Genomic DNA, 25024 nt, shown 5'->3' with positions numbered 1-25024 from the left:
GACAGTAGCGTGTCCCTTATAGAAAGCTGTAAAAAGGTAAATGGCCAATATAAATTTATTTATCGATAACCTTGCACTTGTTTACATTGTTTCAATATTCTCGACAAATCTCTTTTTCTTCTGATGCATTGGGAACGATACTCATGGTGTTTATAAAATCATTTTTATCACGTTATGTATCATTACAGTATGTTTTTTGTTTATTGAATAGAATTCGTATTTTAATAAGTTTTTTATTTTTATAAAATCATACGAATCAGAATTTAACTTTATAATTTTGATTTATAGTAAACGGGGTGTTCGGCCACCTCTAGGAAAAATTTTAATGGAAAATTCTAGAGGCCAAAATAAGACGAAAATCAAGAATACTAATTTGTTGATGGAGGCTTCGTTAAAAAGTTATTAACGTTTCAAGTTCCGCCTGTAGAACGACAATCTGCGAACAGCTGCGTACTCGCGATAGTGGTTCTCACTCAAAATCTGTAAGGCTGTCGATAAGTCAGTAAGTAGAGTTTCTCATGCTGAGTGAGAACCACTATAGCGCGTACGCAGCTGTTCACAGATTGCCGCTCTACAGGCGAAACTTTAAACATTAATATCTTTTTAACGAAGCTTCAATTAAGAAATTGGTATTCTTGATTTTCGTCTCATTTTGGCCTCTAGAATCTCCCATTAAAATTTTTCCCAGAGGTGGCCGAACACCCTGTATACTGTTACATACCAACTTTTTCTGTTTTTTTTTTGTTTTTTTTTGTCTTATAGTTTCTCATGTTTGACATTTGTACAGTACATTACAATATACTTTAACCTCCTAATTTCAGTTTAAATGAACGAATTTATTAGTGACATAACAACCTAAACAAGTTCAGATATCGTTGTCGAGAATAAGGGTAACATTGTTAAAAGTAGCATAAGTATGATCGAATAAAGAAGTTTAACGTGATGTATATCCTATATTAACATTGTTATGTTCATATGCAGATAACACGAGTTTGCAAGTAACGTGTGATACGAGTTGCACGTAAACGTACTGGAAATATGTAATTGAATATTCTAATTATGATCCGTGGTGCGCGAAATGAAATCTAGAATTAACGTATGGTGTACTATGCACAAAAGACACACAGATTTCTTTTTATATATCTATAATTAGGAAATCGACAAAACACAAAATCGACGAGGGAGTTAGAGCGAAGCTTTGTTAATTTTAAGTCACTGATTCCCCTGGTAGTAATTATAGAAACCGCCGCGTATCGCTTTGTTCTTTGTGTGTAATTGTAATCATCAAAGCGCTTCAAACAGCGTGTAAAAACCGAAACGAGTTTTGCAATACTCATAAAGTAGCGTCGGGTACAATTTTATTCGGATAAAAAATAATATATAAGAGCAATGGATAATTTTTTTATTCGACATCGACGAATGAGATTTTATTCGAATAAAAATTTATCCGATCAGTGTAAATGAACGAATAAATGTTTACTCGTTATTCAATTAACTTATCCAAATAATAGCAAGTAAACATTTTCTTATCTTTTATTCGTTGTTCGAAACTTTTATCTAGATAAATATTTATAAAGATTTTTTGTTCATCTCGGTCTTAAAGAACTTTTCTTTTTTTTTTTGTCCAAGTATGTTCTTCTTATTTAATTTATTTATTGGCAAATTGCTTTTTGCCAACGGTTATTATGTTCCTTATTCGTTGCCTGTATCATAACTGACTTTGAATAATTTAATTCAATATTTTTGCTCAACGTCCAAGTATTTCTTAAGGTATCCTTTAATTCGCGAAACGTAAAAATGTGTAAGTTGTCCGTTTCTGTATTACAATGATTATCGAATCGATTTGGAATTCAATTATCCAAGATTAGGGTTGCCAGTTTTTCATATTAACGAAACCAGAGATTACTTGTAAAAGAATCGAAGGGCTGGTAATAGAGAGCAATGAACTGTCTAGCGTTTATATTATCACCTTTTATAATGTCCTATCCCTACTTGTTGTGCGCGATACCTAAGATTTGTTCGGTGTCACAGCGTTAAAACAATGTACGTAGAGTTCACAGTGTCCAGATAACAGTTTAAGCGCAAAGGTGGCAACCCTATTCGAAACACAGTACTGAATACTAAATATTCGTATACATACGCTACTTTGTTAAATGATAACAAAGTTCATTTCTTCAAGCGCCCGTCGGAAACTAATTTATTATTATCACTCGTTAAAACTCGTGTTGAATGGACACGTTTACACCGAATACAATTTTGCGACTCGATGTAATTAATAATTTTTGACCAAAGCGTTCGAAACATTAATATTTCACAAATACTGTACCTTCGTTTCAATGATACGAATATGTTCCCACCTATAAATTACTTTAACCGTCATTACTTTATAATTACTTCGTATCATTCCATTAATTCACAGCAATTTTCTCCTCTTTTCGCAATACCAATTTTTTTTTTTAATTCTCTCTTTTCGCAATGAAATAAAGAGTTTATAATACATTTTGTTAAACGTGACCAAGCAACCACACACAACAGATATATTGTTCCGATGTTACGAGTTCTTATAGGCAAATACGCATATACGTATAATAGAAAATCGTTGGTTTATTATAATACAACCCCTTGTACATAAGTTTAAATATACAAATATCTGGTTCACTATGAGTATATTAACTTCTGTGCAATCGTATTCGTGATCCCTATCCATTTTACTTTTCATAAAAAGACTAATTTTTAAATCTAAACTTATTTCTATCAATTATTTAAGTATTCTATTTTTTTTTTTTATTTAATTTATACGAGGATATTGCTGCAAAAGATTAATATTGTAGTCGAATTATACAAAAAATGTGATGGAAAAATTCACAATGGGGGATTCTAAAGGCCAAAATAAGACAAAAATCAAGAATATCAATTTGTTGATGAAGGCTTCGTTAAAAAGTTATTAACAATTAAATTCAAAAATTTCAAATCGTTGTGGAAAAATTATTTTCGGTTGCGAGGGTCAATTACAATCATTTTTGGTGAATACACATACCCCTGAAATCTTACCCACTTTCGAGAAAAAAATTCGAGTAGGTACTGAAATTTTTAGACGAAATTAAAAAATTTCAAATTATCCTAAAAAATTATATTTAGTTACAGGGGTCAATTACAAGCATTTTGGGCCATTACACATACCCTCGAATTCCTATGCACTTATGAGAAAAAAATTCCTTAGCGAAAATCTAATGTGAGGCCAGAAATGCTTCCCTGAAAATTCATGCGAATCTTTAAAATGTCACAATTTCTGAACGGATTGGAGGATTTTAATTTTTCAAAATGCAAACAACGCGTATTTTAGTGGAGAATATGTAGAAATTTTAACAATATTGAAAAAGTTGTTCCCTGGAACCGTAAAGTGAGAAAACCCCCCCGAAACTGGTCCAACTTTCAAATAGCCATAACGCCTACAATAGTAAAGGTATCTCCAAGAAGCTTCAGACAACGGCAAAAATTCCGGCCTGAATTTTTCGACAAAAATTTTAAAGAGCTATTACGTAATGTTACGTAATATTACATAATGTTACGTAATATTACGTAATTTTTGCCGAAAAATTTTTTGCTGAAAAATTCAGGCCGGAATTTTTGCCGCTGCCTGAAACTTCTTGGAAATGTCAGGGATTCCAAGAAGTTTCAGGGACGCTGGTAAGTTTCAGGGATCCGAGAATTTTCAGGAATTCTTAGAAATGACGTCATTTCCAGGAATTCGTAGAAATTCCTGGCGGCGGGAAATTTGAAGAGGGCAAGAGGGGTAAAAAATGATGAGAATACATAGAATTCTTTGAAATTATATCATTTATTGTCATAGATTTACATTATACAAAACTTTAACACATATAAACATATTATATTATATTACATCATGTCACAAGTTGTCAGCAACGGTCAGCAGTGGTCAGCGATGGTCAGCTGACGTCGGGAGATGTTGGCATTAGGCCAGCTTAGGTCGGGAGATGCTGGCAGAGGTCAGCAGAGGCTGGCAGTAGCCAGTAATAATCGTTATGCGTTGTCAGAAATATAAGCGGTGGTCAGCAGTGGTCAGCAGAGGCCAACGGAGGCCAGCAGAGGCAAGTAGAGTCCAGCAGGGGCAAGCAGCAACAAGTAGTAATCGTTATACGTTGTCGGAAGCATCAGGGATGGTCAGCTGTGGTCAGCAGTGGCAAGCAGAGTCCAGCAGTAGCAAGTTGTAATCATTATACGTTATCAGAAGTATCAGGAGCGGTCAGCAGCGGCCAGTGGAGACCTGTTGACGGGGGGTCGGATATTAGTTGTTCAAAAGCGAGAAGGGAAGTGTGAGCCTTTCTCTCTCGATTCCCACGAGGCGGTCCGAAATTACTCCGGGGCAACTTCGGAGAATCGAGAAAGAGGGCATGCGTCAGTTTGTCTTTGTCGGGGTTTCCGAAAACTCCACGAGCTTACGTACGCATGATCTGACATAGTATGAGAGAGCACCTTCAGTGCCTTTGTGCCTCCTCTGGTCGAGGAGCGTATATATAGAAGTAGGAGAGTCGATCGAATACTTGTGAGAAAGCAGTCCCTCTGCTGGCGATTGCGGGAGGTGTCGCCACACATTCGAATCTTATTGTATTATTATTATAAATTTCTTAAATTACAATACATTCAAAAGTACGTTTATAAGTACCTAACACAGTGTAGTGTCCTAATATATTAGAAAAATTGGGTACAGAAATTTGCATATATTCGGAGTGGAACACAAATACATTTCAGACAAATCAATCTTTTCAATGAGATACATCAAGTCTGAGTGCAATAATGCGTCATTGATGCTAGCTAAAAGCTTTTGCATCTGTAAGAATATTATTAACGTGATAAAAGAGGAATTGTATCTGTCATCAACGGAATGAGGAAACTGGAGAGATTTTTCTGCTAGAAATAAACCCAAACACGTTCTTATTCGGACAATTTTTAATTATATTCGTAGTTGAAAATTTGTTAGAAATAATCTAAAGGATATATAAAAATAGTCCAAATATAGTGTTGTTTAGCCGCGCTTTAATCAAAAAACCCTAGCCGATTCATTGATTTGGATAAAAATTAATATTATGTCATGTAATATAAACAAATATAAATGTTTTTAGTTCACATTAATAACTGTAACATTGATACACGTGCGACACTACTTTAAATTTCGATCAGTCGGGTTTGATGTTCACAGTAGCTGGTCGTTCGAACCAAAAAAACAAATAATGGTGAGGATGATTTTGTTGCATATATCTGGGATGAAATTTTCGCATATAGTCAGGCACTACTGTAATATTGAATAATTGCTTTATTTGGGGGAAAAAAATTTGTATAATGGACATTTAGAAACTCTTAAATTAAAATTCATAATTTTTAAATTTCCGATTATTTTCTGCGAGATGTTATCAATGTGAGAATAGAGTTACATGTACTGGATACGTCAGTATAAAATTTTAATAAAAATAGCATCGTTGATAGTAAGTAAATGTTAATAAACAATAACAATAATACTAAAAGGCGGAACGAAGCTAAAAGAAAGATGTAATTTTATCTCATACGTTGTACATATTGTAAAAAACATGTTTCGCAAAAACAACTTGTGTGTATATTCCGTAATCGGCTTCGTTAAAATAGAATAGGAAAGAAAAAACAAACGGTCCATGTTTTACAACATAAAAACATTATTAATAATATATATGCAATACAATTTTAACAGAAAAATGTAACACTATTTGAGTCATTTAAGCAAAATAGTTACTATTTATTAGTTAAAATCTGACATAGGATGTTGCGACGAATCGTATTTCTTTGAACGCCTTAAATAGCCGCCTCTTTTAAATGCGGTATACGTTTTCTATTGTGATCGTCGTATCGTTGCGCATTTCGAAATGGAACCGTACAAAAAAGTGCATTGATCGTGATTAAGAGATTAGTCGAATATTTAAGTGCACGGTAAGATGCCTCGTAAATGAATTAACTATTGATAAGCCTCCAAAGAATATACTTTCGTGAAACGGACAGTCTCGTAGAAGAAACATTTGGTATTTGTACAGCAGCTGATGCATGTAAAGATGGCCAAGCTCAATACAAACAAATAGTAACCAGCGATGTGCTGGTTTTACAACTAGCTCTGCATGTAAGGGGTGAGTAAATGCAATTGTATACGTAATATTATTAAATAATATTTTTTTTTCGACTATGATGATATTTTTTTACGAATATTTCGAATTTCAATACATATTAAATGGTATGTGGACACCTGTCCTGACCTTGCTCAATAAAATCTTTCATTTACGTTGAATTTACATCAAATTTAAAATTTTGTCTCGTACACATTTGTACATATTGACTCTCATAGTTGAGTTAATATGTCATTTATTGTTTTATTGAGATTTATCTGATAACATATTTTATTCCAGTTTTTTAACATAGAAAAATTAAAAATTAGTTTTCTTATAATTCACATTATATGAAAGCTTTAAAAATTTTAAATTGTGTATATTGAATCATCGTTTCTATATTTATGGTAGTTTTATTAATTATTATAGTTTTTATCTCTGTAACTTTAAAAATTATTTGTTTCTTCTATAATGTTTTTGTATTTATAGGCAGATGCTAAGAAAGTTTAACTTGTCACTGTCCAAAAAATGGCTTATGATCCACGTAATATTAAATATTCATCAGAGATTCACAACCACCAACATAACCAGTCTAATATGACTGGGTATGCATATTCTGGGCATCAACCGCAACATGTTCAACAAATAGATGAAAATAGAAATGAGAATAATTGTGGAAATAAAGAAGCATGTCCACAGATATCCCATCAGTCATCGGGAACACAAACCATTCAAAAAGTAGATGCAGCAACAATGACAGATCCTTTACAAATAGATTTCAGACTTACATCTGAATATTTAGCACGGTGTTCTAGTACATTAGGATTACCATATGTAATTAAATACGAAGAAAACAGCAATAATTCTACGCATAATTACCAAGAGGTTCGGCCAAAAATTGAATTTGAAGTTGAACCACAATATATCAATGGTAAGTGCTTATGCAGAAGTTTGATACAAGTTGAATATGATTTATTTAATGTTGTTTTGCGTGCTTTAATGTAATTATTATATATGTTCAAGGTATGTTAATCTATCATTGTCCAGAATGTGCGTACAAATTTGAAGCTCGTGAAGCATTACACGAGCACCTTGAAGTTCATAGACAGCGACCTCACATCTGTGATATTTGTGGTGCAAGTTTAAAGCGTAAGGAACATTTAGATCGTCACAAACAAGGTCACAATAAGGATAGGCCTTATCAGTGTAACATGTGTTGCAAAGCATTTAAACGTAATGAACACCTTGCTCGTCACATGATTATTCACTCAGGTAGTAAAAATCAAGTTTGTACAGAATGTGGCAAAGCCTTTTATAGAAAGGATCACTTAAAGAAGCACTTCCAAAGTCATAATAGTAGCAGAGGCAAAAATACAAACAGTTCTCAAAATAATCAGAATAGCCAAAATAACGGTGAAGAAGGATTGAGCAGTTTTGCAATGATGATGAGGCAGGCTGGGCCACCTCCGTTTTCTATTTTGCGAACTTAATACATTTTTACCTTGATCTTAGACCAAGATCATTTTATAATTTAGATAATTTAAATTTAAGAGATTAATACAGCGAGCTTTATTGGAGACACTTTCAGGATATAACGAAGTAGTTGTTGACAGTTTTGAATTTTGCAGTTATATTAGTCTTGAAACTTTCAAATAGTGCATTAATAAGAAACAGGCTCTAAAGTATCCTTGCAGATTTTATATTTCTCTTTCTAATATGCCTCTAATATGCACAATGTTCTTAAAGTGAGAATGTACCTGTTAAGAACAGTTATTTGATATATGTATATAGTATGTGTACATATATATACACATATATACACACATATACATGTAGGTGTATATATATATACATATACACACGCATATACATGTAGGATGGAACAGAAACTCTGTCCACCTGAAATATTTCCGTTATTTTTAGGTATAGGAAAAAATGTTGTATAAGAAACTTGTACGGCATCACGAAGGAACGTATTATAGTAACGTTAGTTTTTTTTAGTGGAAACGCTAAGGAGATCTCAAGGTCAATTTCATTTTTTAAATGGAACCTTATAGTTTTTTATCCTTAGTGTCATAACGGCTATTTCGACCATTTCAACGAACTACAATCCTACATCATGCAAAGTCATGGCAGATCATAGACAATGGTGGAGCAAAATGCCATCAAAAGTTATACGACATAAAGATACGTATTATGGTAGCGTTAGTCTTTTTTTTTTTACTGAGGATGTAGAGGAGATCTCAAGGTTAACTTCACTTTTTTAAATGAAACCTCATTTTCATAAGATTTCATTTAAAAAATGTTATATACATGTATAATATACTTGTACACTCTGTACACAGGGCGTTCGTTCGACAAACAGGTGTCAGAAACATTAAGGATTAATTTTACATGTCAAAAAAAAAAAGAAAATTAAGAATAATGAAATTGTGTTTAGGACTTCCGATCAAACTATTTGACTATTAAAAAACAAGTATATTGTTTAATGTGTGAGTGTACAAATATGTATATATCTGTTAATAATATTTAATATCTGTTTCAATAAAACTTTATATTTAATTTTTATAATTTCATTTCAAGATCTGATTAGACTTTTAATAATATTGGTTCATGGATAATGATGATTAACTCTTGTAGTTTTCCAGGTTTTCCAATGAATATTCGTTATGTGTAATCATTTAAAAAAATATTTTAAATATAATAACTTTGACATGAAGTCTTAAACACGCTTCCCTCTTATTTTGACATATAGAGTCGCTCTTCAAAGTTGCTGACACTTGATGGCGAATCATTTATACATATAATATTATTTTAATAATATTGATATAAATTAAAGCTTTTATATAATTTAACACAAGATAAACAAGTCTAGTTCTGTTTCATTGTTTCTCCAGTTCACATTTTGAATACTATCCGACATATACAATGGCAATAAAAAAGTCAAATGATAGAATTTGTTGCGCCGTGCCTGTCTCGTCGACCGTGACACGATACTCTAAGTGTATTGGTGTATTGTATACACTAAGCCTAAGTATATGTGGATGAATTACAGAATACTGAAGACTGATACGATTTTGGAATGTGTATTTTTCAAGAGCACGATGACGACCGACCTTCATATTGGTCGGCTATAAAAACGATATGAAATCTAAGGGTTTATTGATTAAGGAGACGCGAAATTTACTCAGTGTATGAGGTCTATAGTACTCCATAGTGGGAGTTGTTTGAGAAAAATGTTAACAACTCTTGACCTGTATGTATCACAAAGCGACAGCGCGTTCAGATCACTATTTATTGTGCAGATGTGAAATCTATGAATTAGGTGCAATAAATTCAGGTTACTGGCAAGAAGCAGCCGCTACGCAACGGCTATGAGAGGCACTTAGGTAAAGAGCTCCTTAATCCCTTAGATTAGGCGGTTTTTGACATCGCACACATATAAGCGACTGAACAATAAGATTCCGAGACGGAACACAATGTTTTCTTTTGCAACTTTAAGAGGTATTAATGTATCTGTTAGATACGTACTATTCTATAATTTATAAATTGACCTAGTCTTCTTTGGAAAAAATGCGTGACAATTTTTAAATATTTTCTTTTACAAGAAAAAATGATGCAAATATTATGTGATGCAGTACGCAAACAATTCTTGTTACGCGCAAAATATTTGAAAAAAATGTGTACGTATTTGCTATTGAGCGTATGCGAACGTTATCCAGAAAGGAAGTTAATATACATGGTTTTGTTTTCTGCTAAACTAATGGCATCAACTTCTTGAAACATGTGCCTAAAAGAACAGCATAATAATTACATTCATTGAGAAAATGATATGAAATTAATGTTAAGCATAGTCCATAGCCAGTGAGATTTTTATTTCTAGCAGGAAAGGAACATTGCAAAATATACGCTTCTGACAAGTAAAACGTCTCACAAATGTAGTTTATTAACATTTCTTGAAACAATCATTTTAAGTATAATTTTATTCTAAAATCTTGTTATAAATTGAAATTCTAATAAATGAAACGGTTTCAATTGAATCTTTTTCCAAATCTTAAATGATGAGAATGTTGATAAAATTTTAAAGGATGAAATAATTAAATCGTTTAATGTTTCTTTGCGATGTTCCTTGTTTGAAGCTAAACAATGTTCATCTGTTTGGCAATAGCATGTGCGTTGCTACAGAGCGATAAATACTGGAATAAGATTACGTTAATCGATAATTTAATATTTATACTTTACAATGTGTGTATGACAGTGTTGGTATGTGTTTTATTGGTGTGTGTATATGTATAAGAATGTGTATAATATACAGATTGAAGCAGAAACTCTATGCACCTAAAATATGTCCATTATATTCAGTCATAGAAGAAAATGTATACAAAAGTTACAGAACATAAGGAACATATTATGTAACGTGTTCTTTCGGATGGATGCATAGATGTTTCAAGGTCAACTTCATTTGTTTAAATGGAATCGCATACTTTAATATTCATAGTATATTAGTGACTATTTAGATGATTTGAATAAACTATAATCTAAGGTCATTCAAGGTTACAGCAAAACGAAGATGATAAATTGATAATCCGATTTTTTTGCGTTATCAATTCAATTTATAACACGCATATAAATAGATACGTAATGAAGCTTGTGAATAGCGAATTCCTTGAAATGACCATAGGAAACAGTAATTCGTGAATCGCATATTCTTAGTATTAATATAACTCTTCGTGATTGATTCATACATTTAGAAAGGATGTGCTAGAAATGACAGGCATCTGGAAATTTGGCTGTACGGAAATATGAAGAATATCGAAAGAAAATGATTGGTGAAGACAACTAAAGTATAGACTTTGTGAATCGTATATAATTTTGCCAATGGACCCAATAACAAATACAGACCAATCATACATTTTTTGTTATAATATTAATCACCGATGGGACGACATTTATCAATTACGGAAATATAAATTGACGAAATATGCGCTACTAGGAAATTGAAAATTGCCACTGGTTATATTCTACGATAATAGTCAGTTAAATGTGAAAACTTTAAACTTTCATAGCTTAGAATTTTATTAGAAAATGTACAGCCGAATTATCCGCAAGAGAATGTGATACAAACATGATATTTTCAATATCTTTCACAAGAGCGATGACTTGATACCTAAGAAAGTAATAAGGATTTTTGAATTTTTCAAAAATAGGTTTAATGTACACATATAATAGTACGAAGCAATTAGCTAATATTGTGTGAAATCTTGTTTATTCTGGAGTATAGACTCACAACAAGTTGGCATGTTTTTGACAAGCTTTTCTCCATATCCTCCTTATTCGGCAGCATAATTGCTTCAATGAAAATATATATGCTTTCCATGTAGTTTTAACTTCATAATAGCTCACACATTTTCTATAGGATTTACGTCAGGTGACTGTGAAGGACAATCTAAGACTGAGTTCTTTTTTCCATGTCGTACACAGATAACTACGGTGTTTTGGATCGTTATCTTCACCAAACCACACTCTCGTTGATTTTAATAAACAGTTTTCATGTATTTTTAACATCCTTTGTGCGATCAGAGTTTCGATAAAGTTCCAAAACCGAGGAAAAAAAGCATCCCAAAACATGAATGTATTAGATTGGCCTTCACACTCGCCTAATGCTGCAAACCTCATAGAAAATGTGTGGGCTATTATAAAGTTGAAACTACGTCGAAAGCATATATATTTACACTGAAACAATTATGTCGTTGAATAAGGAGGATATGGAGTATGCCAATCCGTTGTGAGGCTATATTCCAGAATAAAGGAGATTCCACACAATATTAGGTAATTGAATATTTCAAAAATACTTATTACTCTCTTAGATATCAAGCTAACGCTCTTGTGTAACATACTGTAATTTTATGGTTGATGTTCTTGTCACATTAACACATTGTAATGTAAAAAACAGAAATATTTGATAATTCAGTGAAGTACTTGTTATTTTATAGCATTTCTGATGACAGAAGCGTTATTTAAAATTTTGCAAGTATTAAGGGTTTCTTATTGTAAACAAGTTTGAAATATGTATCTACCGGTTACTAATATCCACCATGAGAATCAATGTGTTATTGTGTACAAAGAAAGACCGACAATACTAGAAAATATGAGGCAGAATATTGTTACGGCGTGTGTTGGAATGAATTCCGAAATTAAGACGCGCACGTGTCGCAGCCATTCAAAGATTGCACCATTGTATCAATGTAAGGGTCATTACTTTGAGTATTTGTTGTAACGTAGTAATCGTTACTTCACCATTTCCTATAATCTTCTGTGACCTTTAAGGTCCTTGTAATTTAATTTACTGAAATCGTCTGAGTAGTCGACATTGCAATAAGGATAAAAAAATATGAGATTTTATTTTTAAAAAATGAAGGTGACCTTGAAATTTCCTCTGCGCTTTCACCCGAAACGAATTAACGTTACCCTGATACTTTTATATACAACGTTCTCTCTACGCCTAAAAATGACTGAAATATTTCATGTGGACAAAGTTTCGTCCCATTCTGTATATGAAATGTCATTATATGTCTACACATTATATATTACATGCGCATTTACATATAATATTGTTATGTCCTTTTTCCCTTGTACATTATTTATATTTATTAAGAAAAACCGACCATATATCGGCTTTATTATATAATGCTTCCAGAGTGTATATAATTGTACACACACACAAACACATGAAATATGGTTAAAAAAAAAAAATAAACGTTTTGTTATTGGTTGTAGTAATTATAATTAAAGTAATAAATCATTATTATATAAAATTATAAATTGTTTGGAACTAAAGCTATATAATTGTCGTTAACAGGATAAGGAAAATCGAAGGGATTATAAATGACAACAGTCGGTAGATCATTTTCTGATTTGATTTTTCATACAATTTTTATATATATATATATATATACGTATATATATATATATAGATAGATATATTATATAGGGTATTACATAAAGCAGCAGTGGGAAATGTCCGAAAAAACGTTCACAAACTTTAAACTTCTATCCTCGCAGCCTAAATTCGTCTGTCTGTATTTATACCTATGTCTCTCTTATACATTTCTTCTTTTTTTTTTCGCTTACTACGTTAAGTCTTGCTGTTTTTCAAATCGTGCTTCTTTCCTCGTCTTACGTTTCTGAAGATTACATGTTTTATGTACTCTATACAAAAATAAAACATTGAGATCATCAGAGGGATCGCATAGTTATACAGAATTTTTCTTATTAGTTCTCTCTCTCTCTCTCTCTCTCTCTCTCTCTCTCTCTCTTATTCTCACTCTCACTCTCTTTCTCTCTCTGTCCCTTTGCTTTGCCTTATTTTGTTGTCGTTCTTCCTATATGTTTCTTCCCTCTTTTCTTCTCGACTGTTGTTATTTTTTCTGTTTTGATTTGCACATCATGACGAATGAACGGTATTTTACTTTTTTTTTTTTTTTGTACCTTGGAAGACTGCAGTACAAATGTTTAGATGCAAAAAAAATAGTTATGAAATTAACGGTATATTTCAACAAAAGATTTGTCTCATCTACGGTGAATAAAATCCGCTTGCATATGACTATTTTTCTTTAATTATTATTATCTATCGAATGTCCGGAAAATCCACAACTAGGAACGCAATCTTTAAATCAGGCAATTTCACCGATATTTACCATTATGTCTAAAAAACTACAAATTAAAATCGTGAACAAAGCTAATAATTATAATTATAATAATATCTATTTTCTTCTTTTTTTTTTTAAAAATAATACACTAAATGAAGCATAAATTGCGAAATGTAACAAATAAAATTAAAGAAGAGAATATAATTTAATTCAATACTACAATTAAAATCTTATGCTTCGAATAATGCTACAATTACTTAAGTGTTGAGAAATTAAATCGTGAAATTTTCTACGGTTTATATAAAATATTTCGAAGTACTTTGTTAATATGTGATTGAATTCAACGTAAATATCTCACGGTTGATATCTCGAATAATGTACTTAACAAAACATCAGCCTTTTCAGTCTCGTAAAAAATTGTAAGAATACCTCTTTTCTGAATAGATAGACTGACAACTATGACAATAATGACTGTGATATAATTAATAAAAGTTGATCGACATCTTCGTTTATAGATTGTAAAGATGTATTTTTTTACAATCCAACGGCCTTTTTAAGTATAGCGGAAACGTTAAACTAAATCGCGAATAATAGGGGGTTAAAGCAATGTTTTATATGATCAAAGACGAACTAAAACTGGAGTATTAGATGAAATTTCGGTTCATTTCTCTACGAGAAAAAGACTAGCTTTCCCATTGTGTCGCAGACTCTCCGGTTACTCGGTAGATACCTATTTTATACGCGTAATGACTTATCTGTTATGCGTACTTATTATATTTCCCTAGGCTATTGGAAAAATGAGAAGTTTATATGCTTTGTACTATGTCGAGGAATTTGTATATCTTTCCATATTTTCCTTTCGTCGTTACTCGCCTGTTGTGTTGTGCTGACGTCTCTGTTTGAAAAACCGGTAATCACACTTACGCACACGCGACAGAAGACGTACGCAAAAAATTTAGCACACATACACCACACCGTCTGGACAAGCCGAGAAACTAAACCGCCGATAGCTGGATCCTTCCATAAAATACACATGTAAGAACAGCGCCCGTTGGTTCATGCAAAACTTGCCTCGTTTTAACCCTTTACGGTCCCGTGCTAGTCTTCGTATAGTCCGTTTTATAACTTATTTTGAATAATCTACCAACGACACTAATACGATCTTATTGCAGTCCAAACATTCTTGGTATAATACAGAGTAAAATGTATTTTACGAAATTTAATTTACTCAGTAAAAACATAGAAAAATTGATAAAGCAAACATTAATTTTAAGATTCTTAAATAACAAAAATAATTTAAAATAAACAATCTAATCTGAAAATCATGCACTTGATGATAAACACAATTTATTTATCTGTAATTGAAAACTATACATCGATTGTATAACTATGAGTGTATTATAGTTCGTACAATCATATTAATACAAATAATATACAGGGTGTTCGGCCAGCCCTGGGAAAAATTTTAATAGGAGATTCTAGAGGCCAAAATAAGACGAAAATCAAGAATACCAATTTGTTGATGGAGGCTTCGTTAAAAAGTTATTAACGTTTAAAGTTTGGCTCGTATTGAATTTTTTTCTCAAAAATGCGCAGAATTTCGGGGGTATGTCTATTCACCAAAAATGATTATAATTAACCCCTATAACTAAATATAATTTTTTTAGTATAATTTGAAATTTTTTAGTTTCGTCTAAAAATTTCAGTACCTACTCGAATTTTTTTCTCGAAAGTGGGTAGGATTTCAGGGGTATGTCTATTCACCAAAAATGATTATAATTGACCCCCGCAACCGAAAATAATTTTTCCAGAACGATGTGAAATTTTTTAATTTCACCGAAAAATTTGTCTACCTATTTGAATTTTTTTCTAGAAAATGGTTAAGATTTCGGGGGTATGTCTATTGACCAAAAATGATTATAATTGACTCCTGCAACCGAAAATAATTTTTCCAGAAAGATTTGAAATTTTTTAATTTCACCGAAAAATTTGTCCACCTATTCGAATTTTTTTCTAGAAAATGGTTAAGATTTCAGGGGTATGTCTATTCACAAAAAATGATTGTAATTGACCCCCTTAGCTAAAAATAATTTTTTTAAAACGATTTGAAATTTTTTAATTTCACCGAAAAATTTGTCCACCTATTCGAATTTTTTTCTAGAAAATGGTTAAAATTTCGGGGGTATGTTTATTCATCAAAAATGCTTGTAATTAACCCCTGTAACTAAATACAATTTTTTTAGTATAATTTGAAATTTTTTAATTTTATCGAAAAATTCGTCCACCTACTGAATTTTTTTCTCGAAAATGGTTAAGATTTCGAGGGTATGTCTATTCACCAAAAATGATTGTAATTGACCCCCACAACCGAAAATAATTTTTCCAATACGATTTGAAATTTTTTAATTTATTTTTTTAATAACTTTTTAACGGAGCCTCAATCGAGAAATTGATATTCTTAATTTTCGTCTCATTTTGGCCTTTAGAATCTCCCATTAAAATTTTTCCCATAGGTGGCCAAACAACCTGCATAGATGTATAAATACATTATTCTTTTTTGTTTCTTCCCAGATCTTTTCAAATGTTATTGGTGCCGTGGTGCTCGTTATAACCAAGTTCGACTCTATTTATAAAATGTTTTGTCAAACTTTAAAAATGTATTCTGCTATTGTCGCTATTCTTTTTGCTCCGAATTATCGTTGCATTTGGGAAACAAAAAGGTCGGTTCTGCACGCACACGCTCTCTGTTGTTCAAACAAGGAGACAGTCTGACATGGCGTGAAAGTAAGAATCGCGCCTGGCATAATTCAGCCTGAGAAGTAGCCTTGAGAGACTAAATGATTCTGTTTTCACCTATATGTATAACTTTACTTGTGAACGCATTGTTTCAAGATTCAGATACTCAAAGTTGTACAATAGCGGGCAGTTGAACATTAACAAACAATAAAAAATAATAGTTTTAATTTACAATAAGGAATATAACTTAAGAAAGAAAACATTTTCGAACCTCCATTTGTATACAATTTTTTTCATCAATATGATTCCATTAAATACACTAGTAAAACATGACAAAACAGTTTGAGAACGTTCAGTTCAATTTGAAATGACTCTTATCCATTTCCAGACTTTCCCGACTTGGTGGCATCGTTAACATAATAATAAGATTAGACCGTAAAGGATTGCGTACGTAATAGCTGCGACTTACGTCTAAAGGTAGCTTAAAACAAAGGATTATTCCGTGAACTCTATAAAAAAGTATACGCCCCACGAGAAACCTAATGTTAGCCCGAAACTTCGTAAAAAGTTCTTACGCGATGTATTTTTACTTGGTGTTAACCTTAAATCTATCCTTTTTTTTCTCAGTCCGTTATTTACAAAGAGAGAAGCACGTTTAGACTTCTCTGCACGCGTATTAGCGTGTGTCCTGAAGTTTGTTATTGTACTCTTTTATTTTTCCCTTTTTGCATGAACCAACTCTTAATTTGCAGCTCGTGCGTGAGGCGAACTCGCATTTCGATCACTGACACCGTTGATCGTATCCGCCCTCGGCTTTATCGATTAGTACGATAAAGAGATTTTCGACACTGCGTAGAAAAATATGGTTCTCATTGTCGCCCCTCGTATCTCTCAGAAAATCGCGTTTGATTTACAACAAAGTGTATTTACTCTTTTAGTTTTTCTTCCCTATTCGTGCAATTACTTTTACGTCTGATCGCTTATCGAGTCGGTTTCACAATAACTATTATTAAGTATCGAAATCAATGCTCGAAATTTGGCGCAACATCTTCCGTGGCGCGGTTCAAAGTTACGCGCAGAAGGCGGTAGTCTCAAACTTGTAATAAACAAAACAATTTTAAAGAATCGATTGACCAAAACGATCAAATTTGTTAAATATCGGCAAATACGTTGATGTATTTCGAGCAATGATTGCTTTAGAACTTACTACAGAAATATAGTTTAAGTACCTATTTGTATTGCTGTAAATGATAATATAAATGTTATAAAAAGCAGTAATAATAATAATAAAAAAAAAACGATGTTTCGTGTAATCAATCCTCTACATTCTAAAATATTATCAAAGGAAAGAAATACATACGTGTTTCTTAGAATTTTTTTTCCTTTCTACGACGTCGTGAGTTTATCGAAATATTCGAACGGTTAATTGTACTTAACCTTAAAACCTATGTAAATGTATATTATACTGCCGGAAATAGTCCATAGAGGATTAAATGATCACGACTGCGGAACGTACGATGAAACAGAAAGGAAATCGCAAAAATTCTTGGAAGTTTTTTTTTTTTTGATTTATGATTTTCCTTGTTCGCAGTTTCGAGATAAACTGGAAAACGAGATGTACGCGAATTCAATCTTATTATTTCTTTCGCTCTCGTTCGTTCGCACGGAATCTCTTCTCTTATTCTCTTAGCTCGTGCAACTTAGGCAATAAAGGCCTATCCCTTAGTACTACTACTTATGCTCTATAAAACGCGATACTTATAATTTAATTAGTTGCTACTATCAATTACAAACAGAGAAAGTTTCCTGACTAATATTAAAAGTAGGATGGAAACTGAATGTTTCAACTATAAATTTTGCGAATTAGTATTTTCCATGCTATCGTATTCTCAGATTAACTCTGATTCTCTTAACCAATAATATTGGAAAATAAACTACCTATTAAACCCATAAAAATTGTATGCAAAAGGAATAAATACGAAACATGTATGCACAGCAACGAAAATGAAATTTGAATTTTGTTTGCGAACGGTGGATTTTAAAATGATAAAATTTCATTTCTTTTACAATAACAAATATCTTACGAATGTCATGTTTCGAAGAACAATAAATAACAATTAATCAAAAATTCAAGGAATGAAGTATACGATTTTAAAACCAAACCGCAAAAATTATTTAGCTTTAATTAAAAATTGTACACAAATACTTATTTGTTTGTTGTTTACTGATACTCTATTTGCCAGCAAAACGTTTCGAGCCTTAAAAACATACATCTTTCTCCCTTTTTTTCAATAATTTTTTCATTATTAAAAAATATTTCATTTTATTCCTCTCTCCATCGCCCGTTAAACTTCTTTTTGTTTCATCCTTTAACTTGTTCGCGGCGCAAAAAGAGCAGGGTGGTGAAAAAATGACAAAAAAGTTTCGAACGGGAGACGAAAGAGGAAAGGAGCATACAGGGTGTCCCGAAAAAGAGCTACGCACGAGGCCATATCTTTAGACTCGAGTTAGGTGGAGAAGTATGCAGGTGCGGAAACAGTCCAGCGCTATGCAAAGGCACCGGAAAATTGTTTTCTTCCTTCTTTAGAGACGCGTTAATTATTATTCCTCCCCCTTTTTTTATTCTCTAGGAACACCAATTACGCCTACACCTCGACAAAGCGGCCGGTTTCGAAATATCGAAGGAGCGTGCAAACTGGTCGCCTCGTCGAGTGTGGAAATATCATCAGGTTCTCTTCGCTAACCTTCAAAATAGACCGCTTCTTGAGCCTCTCATTTGTTTAATCACTCAAAAAATCGTACGCCGAACTTTGAAAAATCTCGCTCTTTCTCTCTCTTTCCACTTTTTCTTTTTTTTTTTTTATAAATCGTAAAGCTATTTGTCATTATCTCATCGCGTAGTCCGTTTCCATGTTTCGAGAAATTTGATATTTTTCTCAAACAGTATATATAACCATGCACATGTCAACGCTCTTTTTTTTGTAATCTCTCACAGGCTCTTTCTCACCCTCTCTCTTTCGCTTGCATTATATACGCACGCATATACACGCTACATACACACACACGCGCGTGCGCGCACGCATAGTACATTCTTCTCGATATGGCACACACTTTTTTATGCTTTCTTCGCTTTCAACTTACGTTGTAGTAATTTTTTTCTTTTTCTTGTATACAAACTTACTCGCTAAACGTATAACCTAAGGTGTACTCTGTTTTTTTTTTTTTATGGTTACAAGTACATGGCGATGGAGTATTTTTATAATAATACAGCTCATTCTTTTATATATATATATATATATATATATATATATATATATATTTTTATGTATATATATATAATATATTTTTAGTACATCCTTATACTTGAGGTCTGGCGAATCCTGAATTTTTCATATTACTTGCTAGAACGTATGACGCTAGAAATATGATGCGAAAGAATTAATGAGGATCGATTGGAAGAAGACTAGCTTGAAACTGATTTAAAAGGTTGGGCAAACAACTGAAGGTATGAGTTTCATAAAAATAAAAATAAGATACACGTGTATATAAACATTCACGGTTTAAGAGGTAATTAAAAATATATTGACAATAGATTTGTATATATTCCCTAAGTTATTTTTTTCTTTATAAAATACTTCATCTATTTGTGTAATAAATAGCGATGGATCTCTGTAATGCGTCGTTCTCCCAACGAATATGAAGGATTCCATTTCTCCTTTTTCTTCTCTTTCTCGCTCTCTTTCTAGTATTGGCGCATCACATTCCTAACTACGTTTATACGTTTTGCTTTCTTTATTTTTTTTTATTTTATATCACGTGAACATATAATCAACGTTGTTGCGTACGACAAATAATAAAAATGGCGTCGACGATCATAGTAAGTTGAATATTTATGTCGCTTATGGCAAGAAACGGTATCGGCGAAAGGAGTTTGAAAAGAAATGGCACGATGAATAATACTAAACGAACAAGTACATGATTAAAAAAAAAAAAAGGGGGGAAATAGAATCAGACAAGTTAGACAATCGGTACAAGTGTCATTTGTCCGAAACGATCACAGTCCGCGAGGATAACATTCACAGTGCGGATAAATACAAAGAATACAAATTAAATAGTTATTTAGTGGCGATTGCTTGAACGTTACCGTATATGTATGTACGTATAATAGAACAAAATAAACAAGACAAAAATCAAAAGTACGTTTTGCGCTCTAACGAAAAACCTTATTAATGTAATCAATGCTCAACGAAGGTTAAAAAGATTTAACGAAAAATATGTATAAAAAAACAATGTAAAAACGATATAAAAACGATGTAGACTCGTAATGATCTTATGTTGTAAATGATTTTGTACGATTTTTGTAAAATCGTAAAAATATATATATATACAATATATATGTGTATATAAATATATATACGCACTTATATATGTATGTATATGTAATGTATACATACAAGCAAAAATTTGGAACTATATTGTAAAACATAAAATACTGTCAACTTTGTATAATACAAATGAAACGCAATTGAAGGAAGCAAAATAACTTTTTATTACCAACTAAAATATTGCCACACTTTCAGCTACTATTTTGCAATAATTTGCTGAAACATTAAACAATTTGATTTGAAAGTATAATTATAATTTGATTTTTCTATGCAAACGCGTAATTCATATTTTAAAAACATGATCAAATTAGTAAGAATTGAAAGACATTACATATTAATCGGTGGGATGACTCGTTCGCATCCTTATATACAGGTCTCCTTTCGCATATTTCGTAAATTTTATAATGTTATTTGTATACGACAACTTTAAAATAAACAATAAAAAAATAAACTTATAGAAATCCGAACAAAGCCTAATGATACATTGCAATGCAAACAAAAAAGTAATTGTTCATGATCTTTCTTTTATCAATAAATTTGAATAGCTTAGTTAACTTCTTTGTGTTTAACACCAAGCCTTCATAAAAATATGTTTGTTCCTCATACATACAGTATGGCAAGACTCTTGTATCAGGCTTTATTCTAATCCTCTCTACACAAAATTATAGTTTTCTTCCACGTCTGCATGAAAACACTCTCTATGCCTTTTTGTTTCTATTTTTGATCATGTACATAGATATATGGCACACTTTTGGAGATAAGATCTACATGTACATATGTCAAAATAATACCCGAGATACAGGTAATAAAACTGTGCATACAGTCGAAAAACTTATGTAAACGTCACAGCATTTGCACTATTGTACTAGGACATAGAGAGCCAGCAGCATCATGGATAATTATCATGCTTGTAGAAAACTCACTAAAGCCCTAATTATGAAAAGCAATCGAGAACTTACTGCTAATAGCGCTCATATAATTTTTTCAGTGTTACCTCTTGACCGAGGTCTTCCCCTGATCTCAGAAATCTTTAACGTGACCCAAAAAACTGAGCTCGTGCGTTTGATAATGACTGGACGTAGCGAGTGGCGTGACACTTGATTGATGTGCCACATTGACGGCTGTCAAATGATGATGATGCAGCGAATGATGAGAAGTATGCGTATGAAGAATATTATTTGGATGGGGAACTTGAAAGTTCCCTGGTGGCGGGGCTCAGGACAGGAGAGGACCTGGATGTCCACCAGATAGAACAGACGATGCTGTAACAGCTGTGGTCTGCATATTCGAGACATTATTTTGTTGCTGATTCTGCTGCGTACCTAGCAAATAGAAATATTACATTACTTTAATAACAAAAATTTGTATCTTTCTCAAATAATTATAAATTTATGCTGAAACAAGCAATAAATGTTTTTAAATCTTACCAGCATTCTGACTGAGTTCAGCTTTTACTCTCCTTGCAATGTGACTTCTGGTATGTTTTCTTAAATGATCTTTACGATAGAACCCCTTTCCACACTCTGTGCATACATGTCGTTTCTCACCGGAATGTATAACAAAATGTAGCGTTAACTGTTCTTTTCTTTTGAAGGCTTTCAGGCAAACAGTACAAACATATGGCCGTTCCGGATTATGACTCTGCTTGTGACGTGTCAGATGATCTTTTCTTTTTAAACCTGCACCACATATATCGCAAACAAATCTTCGTTCTAAGGTATGTCCTAGTAAGTGTTGCTCCAATAATTCACGTTCAGGGTATGCCATGTGGCACTCTGGACAACAATACAATGTAGAACCGTCTAATGCTGTGGTTAAACGGATTTCACCGGGTTTTGGACGTGGTTTCTTCTCCTTTGGAGGCTTCTTCTTTTTCTTCTTTTTGTTATTCGGAGACATCATTATATTAGGCGTTGTTGTAGTTGCTACAGCTACTGAAGTAGTTTGTGCCATTTCTGATTCTTTTTTGATACTTTCTGCTGAATATTTTAAGAAATGATGCAAACTTAGCGGTAAAGTACTAGCTGGTAAGTGACTGAGGTAGTCTGCTACTGTGGATCCAGGAGCAGCCAAAGACTGCCATGTAGCAGGCATGGTTGCAGGTGTTTGAGTATGAGCATGCTGCTGATGGTGTTGATGCATGGTATAATCTTGTTGACCATTTGTTGTGCTTTCTCCATTACGCTGTTGTTCGTCAGCCTTCTTGTCCTTACTTTTATCTTTATCCTGTAGGAGATTGCAAACATCTTGTTGATTTATGGTTTCGGTTGCTTGCTGAAAAGTTTCAGTTACAATAAAGTCCACGTATGTTTAAAATGTGATGCTATTACGCACGATAAATCACTTACCTGATGATACGAACGCTTTTCTTGCATTCCAGGCGAATTTGCAGGCCGCTGTTGAACTGGTTGAGCTTGAGAATATGGCACGTTAGGGTAATGATGAACATTGCTGTTGGGATAGCTCGCTTTATTGTTCATCATTACTTGTGACTGAGCAGATTGCACGCCGTTGCTTTCAGGACGGTACTTTCCCATAACCGGCACTCCAATTGGAGGCTGGTTGGGAAAATGATTGGCGTAGCGCCCACCCGCACCGCCGGAACTGTCGGTCGCGAACTGGTGGATACTCGGAATAGTACCGGGAAAGTGGCCTCCGAACGGCGGAAAATTCATTGCAAACCGTCAATCAAATACCTGAAAAGTCGAAGAAAATCAGAGACGAAATAATTACACACAACAGCACTTTATCCACTGCAAGTTTACAGGATAGTCTCGAAAGCGGTAGTTCGTCTGTCAACCAACATCCTTCAACATTTTGTCGGTAACTTGCAAGCACGATCTGTCATTACTAATACACTAATAAACGTTGTACAAATTGTAGATGTCAGCCGGTGACATGTGCTTGATAAGTGCATTGCTACCGCTTAGACAAAGATCGTGCCATTGTCCAAAGGAAGAGAACGAGGATGAGGGGGTACATTCTTGGTGACATCAGCAGTAACAACGAAGAAGACGTTCGCATATAGAAGAAACGCCGCGCGAAAATATCTGGCGCGTCCAACTCGAACGACGCCCGAGTATTTACTCACAGCGACGTCCCTCTCCCCATGTTTCTTCGCCGTGGAATTGAATCCTTTCCTCGGAGGGGGGTCTCCGAGAGGTGAGAGTGAGCGTAGGGGCAGATTTTTGCAGCACAAGAGAAGCACGAACACCACGCCGCCACTGCTGCCGCTGCGTCAGCCGTCTGTCACGATGAAGGTACACAACGGGAAACAGTGGCTTTTCGGCTCTTAAATCGCTCGATTCTTGCAAAATGCAAGTCTTCACAGGAATCACTGAGTAATTATCCGCCTTCGTATAACGAGAATCACGAATAGTTTGTACGGCTATACAATGAGGTACAACACGGGAAAAAGACGTTAAGAGACGTTAAAAAACGAACATTATACGCGACCAAGACCGTTGCGATGCGGGGGAAGGGTGGTCGTAGAGGGACGGTGGCGCGGAGTACGAGAATCAGAGCACGGGAAGAATGAAGGAGAACGGGTGGAGGACGCAGGGGGGATTGTCTGGTCAGAGGGATGGGTACGGTGCGCGCAGTGGAATGAAGTGCGAGGGGAGAGCCCGAGACTTTCCCCTCTCGGTACCTAGTCGATACGCGGGGGCCGAATTCGCACGAAATTCAGCAGAAAATGGCCGTACCGAACATGAAACATCACGACCGTCAGTTTACTAATTCCTAAAATTCACCAGAGAATCAGCTTACCATTTAGTACTTAGCAGCCCGTGCTCGCCTGGTCAGGAATTTTATGAAGCTGAGAATCTCCAAAAAAGATCCCCGCTCTATGTGTGTGCCGTTGACACCTGTCCCTCAAGTCGGCGCCCCCACCCCATCCGTCCGCCCTCTACTGTGCCAGCCTCTTAACTATTTTTTCTCTACCGGCCCTCCTCGCAACCGCGCCGGCGAAAATGCCCGAACCATCGGGGTTTTAACTTCGAATCACTCCCGGTAACCTGCCATTATTTTGACTCCCGACGTACAAGTCGATGGAAATCGAAGATATGTATATATTTAGGGAATTGAGAAATATCATAAATCGGATAAAGAA

At 33.7% G+C, this 25024-nt stretch overlaps 2 protein-coding genes across 6 annotated transcripts; one reads left to right on the top strand and one right to left on the bottom strand.

Annotated features, from left to right (window-relative positions):
- The first annotated feature begins 5879 nt into the window (after positions 1-5879).
- Positions 5880-13869, top strand: LOC143343485 (uncharacterized). Of its 2 annotated transcripts, XR_013079972.1 has the most exons (4): positions 5880-6167; positions 6633-7074; positions 7167-10830; positions 10989-13869. XR_013079972.1 is itself a non-coding variant. In XM_076768436.1 (3 exons), the coding sequence occupies exons 2-3, from the start codon at positions 6672-6674 to the stop codon at positions 7631-7633; spliced, it is 870 nt and encodes a 289-aa protein (XP_076624551.1). In that variant the 5' UTR covers positions 5880-6167; positions 6633-6671; the 3' UTR covers positions 7634-13869. The 2 variants fall into 2 exon arrangements, 1 of the variants encoding a protein (XP_076624551.1); XM_076768436.1 differs by having other exon boundaries at positions 7167-13869.
- On the bottom strand, positions 13255-24799 carry LOC143343431 (uncharacterized). 4 transcript variants are annotated; one of them, XM_076768346.1, is made up of 4 exons: positions 24682-24799; positions 23262-23609; positions 22341-23187; positions 13255-22235 (listed from the first exon to the last, which is right to left on the bottom strand). In XM_076768346.1, exons 2-4 carry the CDS (start codon positions 23586-23588, stop codon positions 22129-22131), a joined length of 1281 nt encoding a protein of 426 aa, XP_076624461.1. In that variant the 5' UTR covers positions 23589-23609; positions 24682-24799; the 3' UTR covers positions 13255-22128. The 4 variants fall into 4 exon arrangements, with proteins under 4 accessions (XP_076624461.1, XP_076624453.1, XP_076624444.1 ...); XM_076768338.1 differs by lacking the exon at positions 24682-24799 and adding an exon at positions 24005-24608; XM_076768329.1 differs by lacking the exon at positions 24682-24799 and adding an exon at positions 23679-23851.
- Positions 24800-25024: the final 225 nt, after the last annotated feature.

The sequence above is a fragment of the Colletes latitarsis genome, chromosome 1 (assembly GCF_051014445.1).
Source record: "Colletes latitarsis isolate SP2378_abdomen chromosome 1, iyColLati1, whole genome shotgun sequence".
NCBI lineage: Eukaryota > Metazoa > Arthropoda > Insecta > Hymenoptera > Colletidae > Colletes > Colletes latitarsis.
Note: the sequence above shows the minus strand (reverse complement) of the source record. Positions and strands in the feature narration are given on the sequence as shown.